Source organism: Pistacia vera, unplaced genomic scaffold (assembly GCF_008641045.1).
Source record: "Pistacia vera cultivar Batoury unplaced genomic scaffold, PisVer_v2 Contig1057, whole genome shotgun sequence".
Lineage (NCBI taxonomy): Eukaryota > Viridiplantae > Streptophyta > Magnoliopsida > Sapindales > Anacardiaceae > Pistacia > Pistacia vera.
Genome location: NW_022195090.1, coordinates 215,093 through 222,163, shown reverse-complemented (window position 1 = coordinate 222,163; position 7,071 = coordinate 215,093). Strand labels below are relative to the sequence as shown.

At 37.1% G+C, this 7,071-nt stretch overlaps 1 protein-coding gene across 1 annotated transcript; it reads left to right on the top strand.

Annotated features, from left to right (window-relative positions):
- The first annotated feature begins 3,377 nt into the window (after nt 1-3,377).
- LOC116129111 (cyclic nucleotide-gated ion channel 1-like) lies at nt 3,378-4,121 on the top strand. The gene is made up of 2 exons (XM_031414867.1): nt 3,378-3,539; nt 3,654-4,121. The coding sequence occupies exons 1-2, from the start codon at nt 3,393-3,395 to the stop codon at nt 4,116-4,118; spliced, it is 612 nt and encodes a 203-aa protein (XP_031270727.1). The 5' UTR covers nt 3,378-3,392; the 3' UTR covers nt 4,119-4,121.
- The last annotated feature ends 2,950 nt before the right edge of the window (nt 4,122-7,071 follow it).

Below are 7,071 nucleotides of genomic sequence, written 5' to 3'. Positions count from 1 at the left end.
CTCATTGCTAGTACCACCAAGACCACAAAACCCAGAGTGATCAACCGTAAAAAATAGACATTGGTACCCCAAAATTTGCGCAAGCCTTCTAATCATCGACACATTGAGATATTAGTTATTTAAATTATCCAATTTATTGGATTGAATTGTTAGTTTGAAATTCAGAAATCTTAAAGATTTATATATTTTTCTTTCCTCTTTTTTTTAATCCTTTACCTTTTTTGTTCCTGGCTTAAAATTTAAAACTTAAAAATGTTTTTTTTTCCATATATATAATATTTATATGTAAGAGCTGCTTGTCTTTTAGGTAATTGGATATTTGTGGCACTTTTTCGCCGTAAAACGACTGACTGAATGCTGGAAGAAAGCCTGCATAGATCATGCTGGATGTGGTTCTTTTTACTGTCATGATGGATTTGCAAACCATACATTTCTAAATGATTTTTGCTCGACAAAGACACTAAATAAAACAATCTATGATTTTGGAATATTCTATGACGCTCTTCAATCTGGCATTGTGGATGTTAAATTCGACCATGCACAGAGGAAGGCTTATACTCTCCGATGGGCCCTGCAAAATCTCAGGTTTGCAAGTACATACTATATATGCTCATCTTCCTTGTTTCTCCTGTTCAAAAAGTCGAGAATACATAATCTGTATCAAGTTACTTGTATAATTTACCAATAAATTTGTCACATATACATTAATTTCTCTTTTATTTATTATAACAATTTTTAGAATTGTGAAAAAATGAATACATAACATTTATTCATTAGATTAGCACATGGATACCACGGTACATTCTTCGCATGGTTGACTTTTCCTTCCCACGTATATACCATACACCTTTTAATTTTCTTGGTTTTGAGGATATATCAAGCTATAGCTTGTCAATTTATGGGATTAATGTATACAAATCCAATTATTTGCAGCGGTTTTGGTCAGGGCCTCCAACCAAGTGTGGATATCGGGGAAAACATTTTCGTTCTTTTCATCACTGTCGTTGGTGTATTATTTTTTGTCCATACTGTTGAGATATTCCAGGTTTGTGTGTATATATATACTTTGGTGTAGCATTTATTGTCTATATTATTGGGACATCCAGGTTTGCACACACACAAACACACAGATATATATATATATAGTCGTATCATACTTATGTAATATTGGATTCTTATATATACACATTTTTTTGTTTACTTGATCAAAAAATAAAAAATAAAAAAAAACCAATTAGGTGAAACATGTATATGTAATCATTCATACGTTCATCCAAAAATATTATTGTTACTTATGTATTTATTTCCTCTCATCTAACTGAGAACTTAATTTGATTGGTTAATTTTTCATATGAATCAAAATGTTGTATAATATTGAATATTAGACATATGATAATATGATAACGATAATAACGTCTGCCTTAAACTTCTCAACTTTTATATCCTTAATTAAGATGATGCATAATTGATTTCTAGGAACTGTGCTTGCTGTGAAACAGATTTGTTTCAACCACGGAGCGAGAGGATTATTCAAGATGAAATTGAAGAATCGAGAGATAAATCGGTGGCTGCTGTTAGACCGATCGTCACAGTCTAAAAATTAAACCTAAGTACCGTAGTTAGCGGTAAGCAGGATCGAATCCACAGGGAGCAAGACTAACAACCTGATGTATTTTAAGTAGCGAAAATGAAATTGGCAATGGATTAATGAAACTAAATAGACTAAATGCAAATAATGAAATAGTGCAATTAAAACTAATAAAAACTTTATAATAAAAATGTTGCCGTTACGGTTTTGGTTCGACACGAGACCGACTCACACAATTCTCCTCCACCCTCTACGATCCCCTAAACCTACAAGGCAAGGTAAATCAATGAAATGGTTTCCCGACACTCTAGGTATAATCTATCCTGTCTCACCCGATCACTCAAGTTCGATTGGTTAAAGACTATCATTGAACGTCGATAAACGCTACAAGGCAATACCACTAGTTGGTACGCGATTAACAAATACAATCTGTCAACACGTAATATCCAATCAACCAACTTCACAATAAACGCAACAATAGTAGAAATTAAATTAAATCCAAACACAACTCAATTACAATCGATGCGAAGTAATGTAAGCAATATTCATCATTTAATTATTCCAAACCAACGTTTATCATTCAGCAAGTTCTATGAAAACATTAAATCACAATGGACAACAATATTCATCACAAATTATGCCCAAATCATATTAAAGTATCGAAATCAATCATGAAACGAAAACAAATATAATCCGAAGCACAATACTACCAAATGTCCTATAATCGGGCTCATCCAACTAGTCGAGAGCTGATGAGGAGAGTCGTGGAGTCAATCCCGATCTCGCCTATGCCGTAACAGACAACCGGGAGCTTAGCCGCTCATGGTGGTGATGACGGAGGCCGAAACGGTGGAAACGGAGCTGACCATGGCGGAGAGGAGGTAACCGACAGCGATATGGTGCGAAAAAGGGGCGAAAACGACCAACGGACAGCCCGGAATACGAACAGCCGCGGTTCGCCGGAAAACGTTAATTTTCCGGCGGGTCTCCGGAAAACGGTGGCGGAAATGGGATCCGAAGGTACCGATGGAAAGCTCTGGTGATGGGGAGTTCAGATCAGGTCCCGGGGAGGTGAGAAGTCGCCGGAAATGAGCAGGATCTGGCCTGGAAGATGAAGAGTCGCGGCGGCTAAATCACGGATTCCGGCGGTTTTCGCGGCGGCTGAAGCTAGGGAAGTGTAGATCCGGCTGTGGGGAAGTGAGATCTACCCTTGGGGAGCTGGAACGTCACCGGAAAATGGCCAAAACTGGCCGGGAAGACGAAGAGTCGCGGTGGAAGACGAAACGCCGCGGTGGTGCTTGGTTCACGGTGGTGATGGAGGGATGATGGTGACCGGAGCAAGGGGGAGGTGAATCGTCGCCGGAAAAGGAGACCACTCGTCGCCGGAGCTTGATCGGAGAAGGTGAAGGGTCACCGGAAAAATGAAGATGAACAGCCCCCTGGTGCGATCTGCGTTTTTTTCTTTTATAGCACATATTGTAAAATTTCAGTTTAGTCCCTACACAATTAAAAAGTGACAAAATCAGCCCCTTAAAACATGACATTTTACCCCCTAAACAGCATAAATGAGACAAAATTACCCTTAATCCATAAACCACAACCTAATATCAACTCATATATTTTCCAAAATCATTCCAAACACGTTAAATTCATAAGAAAAATATTAGGAAGCGATTTTCATGAATAAATTCATAAATTCTTTAATTGTCTCAATATACTTCAATTTAATCACAAATGGGGTATTTTTATCACCAAAATAGAGTCACTTTCATGACTCTAACAGCTGCCCTTCAGAAGGATCTCTATGAATCTCCAACAGCGGATTGAGAAACACCCGCCGAACAGTTGGGAAGTGATCAAAGGTGTAAATGTAGAAAATTTGCTCAATTATCTTTCCAAGGACCTCAAAAGCAACATAAAGCGTGAACTCTGCTTAGACCTACTAAAGAAAGTGAGATTCTTTTGTCTCCATATTATAAATAACTCTGCAAATTAAAGAACTCTGCTTAGACCATTCTGAGCATATTGGATATATTCTCATCCTTATTTTTTAATGTATGTCCAGGTAGACGAGTTTGCAACCTGGAATGATACGAGTTTGGATGACCTTTGTGATTGTGTGAGGCCAGCTTTCTATGATGAGCGGACTCGCATTGTTCGGGAGGGAGACCCAATTGATGAGATGCTCTTTGTACTGCAAGGCAATCTATGGACCTACAGCTCCAGGGGCACTGCAACTACCCCTCGGAGGACTGATCATCACCCTAGTGAACAAGATATTCTTGAAGAGGGTGACTTCTTCGGAGAAGAACTTGTTGCTTGGGCTAGAGATGACGCTTCACCATCTAACCTCCCCATCTCAACCAGAACCCTTCAGGCGGTTACGAATGTCGACGCCTTTGTTCTTATGGCCTATGACTTGAGAAAAATATTAATAAAGCACAATCAGGAACTTGTTTCAGACAATCTCTCTCTTGTTTCATCTGATCAGCAGCAAGGAGAGCCTGAGATCACTGCAGAAGAACAATAAATTGGTAAGGTGTTGTGATCATGTACCTTGAAAGCGTGAAGGCAACAAGAAGAACAAAAATTTTTATATATATAGTGTGTGTATGTATGTTTAATGTTGCTTTAGTTTTAAGCAATTTCCTCGAGTTTAACTCTACGTTTGTTAGAAAAACAAAGAAAACTATACATCGTTTCTTTTGCACTAGAAATACATGAAGATTTTGAATTTCTAATCATACAAGCTGATTAGTATCCTCTTAAAATAATAGAAATTATAGAATAATCAAATAATTTGCCTAGAAGAGGTTACTAGTTAGACAGAACTTAGATGTATATCCAAGCGATACTAGCTAGCAAGCTACATTTAACAGCCATTATTATATGACATCAAACTAAAGTATAACACTTAATTATATATGTTGATGCGGGATTTTGCACCAACGAGAAGTATGTAGATTCCCTTATGAAGTCTATGCAAGGGCTTGCAAGAAGTAGGGTGTGCAAAAAAATCTAATATCCTATCTAGGCTTGGTATGTTCCTCCTCCTCCAACCTCCCTATCTCAACCAGAAGCGTTCAAGCGCTTACAAAAGTAGAAGTCTTTGCTCTTATTGCTGATGACCTGAAAAATGTATTTGCAAAGTATTAGCTTTCGAACTTTCATAAACTGCCCATTATGACTCGTAATGGTAATTATTAACATACTATACTCAAAGATTTAAAGAAGATTAAGAAAAGAAAACTAGGGTTCCATATATTAAGATTAACCAAAGAAAAAGAGAGTAAAGTTGAATATATACACAACTAAGCAAAAGTACAAAACTACCCTTAAGAATAAATAAAAAGTACATATAAATCCTAACATCCCCCCTCAAACTCACAATGTGGCAAGAAGAAGCATCGAGAGTTTGTCAACCAAGAAACAAAAGCGAGAGATAGAGTGTAACTTAGAAAACAAGTCTACAATCTGTATAGAAGAAGAAACAAAAGGCAATGTAATAGTGCCATGCTGAAGATGATGATGAGTGAGGTGATAATCAATCACAATGTGCTTGGTTCGCTCATGGAAAACTTAGTTGTGAGCAATTTGAATAGTACTCTTGTTATCATAGTACACAAGAGTAGGATGAGAAAGAGAAACACCCATATCGGCAAGTAACCAACGTAACCAAACTATCTCAGTGGTAGTAGATGCCATAACACGATATTCAGCTTCTGTGGAGGATCTATAAATGACCGGCTATTTTTTGCTCTTCCAAGAAATAAGAGAATCACCCAAAAAAATACAGTAGCCAGTGATAAATTTTCGATCAATAGGATCACTAGCCCAATCAACATCAAAGTATGCACATAACTCCAAAGATGATGTAGATGGAAGTAAAAGACTTTTAAAAATAGTACCCCAGAGATACCGCAATATATGAAGAACAACTACCTAATGAATAGTAGTAGGGGAGGTTACAAAATGGCTGACTATGTGAACAGCATATGCAATATCTGGACGAGTAATAGTGAGATACACCAAACTACCAACAATAGTGCAATACAAAGTGGGATCTTGCAAAGGGACACCATCAAAGGGAGAATATCGAACATTAAGCTAAAGAGGAGTATCAACAATCTTCGTATCTGTAAGACAAGTATGCTCCAAGATGTCAATTGTATACTTGGATTGAGAAAGAAGATAACCTTTTGGAGAGAAGACTACTTCAATACCCAAAAAATAGTGTAAAGAGCCCAAGTCCTTCATTTCCAACTGACTAGCCAAATATGATTTCAACAATGCAACTCCATCAACATCATCACCAGTAATAATCATGTCATCAACATATAAAGAAAGTAGAATATGACTAGCAGGGGTACTCTTTATAAAAAAGAGTTGAATCATGATTACTAGAATAAAAACCAAGAGAAGAAATCACAGTAGAGAATTTTTCAAACAAGGATCGAGGTGCTTGTTTTAACCATATAAAGCTTTCTTGAGTTTGCAAACTTCTCCAAGACTATGAGACATACTAGGAAGAGGTACGATGTAGACTTCTTCATGAAGATTTCCATTCAAGAAGGCATTTTTAGCATCCATTTGAGATATATGCCACTGACAAATAGATGCAACTACAATAAGAGTACATACAATAGTCATTTTTGCAGCTAGAGCAAAAGTCTCCTCATAATCCATACCATATTGTTGAGAAAATCCCTTAGCTACCAGTCTTGCTTTATAACACTCAATTGACCCATCAAACTTAGTTTTTATTTTATAAACATAATGAGAACCAATTGCCTGGTTATTAGGGGGTAAAGACAACAAATCCTAAGTGTCTGTCTTATGCAAAGCAGAAAGTTCCTCAACCATAGCTTGCTACCAAAGTGGATCTAGAACTGCTTCATTATAAGATAAAGGCTCAGAAAGATTGTGAATAGAGGTTACAAAAGAAACAAAAGAACCTGAATAACAAGAGTAAGAAAAATAAAGCAATTGAGTAGACTTACGAGTGCGTTAAGGATATCGGGAAGGAGCCATAGCCTCAAAAGGTGCTTGAGTGGTCGTAGGGAGAGAGGGAGCATCAAGGACCAAAGTACCAATATCTACAAGACAACTAGGGTGAACCCTGCTAGAATAATGAAGAGGAAAGAGGTAATTAGAACATGACAGTGGGAAAGATGAGGTGGGGTTGTATCTATTGCATGTGGAACCTTAGGGGAGGAATTATCTTCTTCATCAGAAAAGGGAACAATATTAATGAGATCAGACTTAGTTAGATTATGAGTGCTATTAGAAATAGAAAAGAAAGGTATGTACTCAAGAAACACAACATGATGAGATACATACAATTTTTGTGCAATTGGATCAAAGCAGCGGTATCCTTTTTTACCATCACCATAACCTAGAAAAACACAAATGGCAATCATGGTTCTCTCTTCTTATTCTCTATTCTTTTTCTCTTATTCTTACTCACCATGAAGGACAATCAT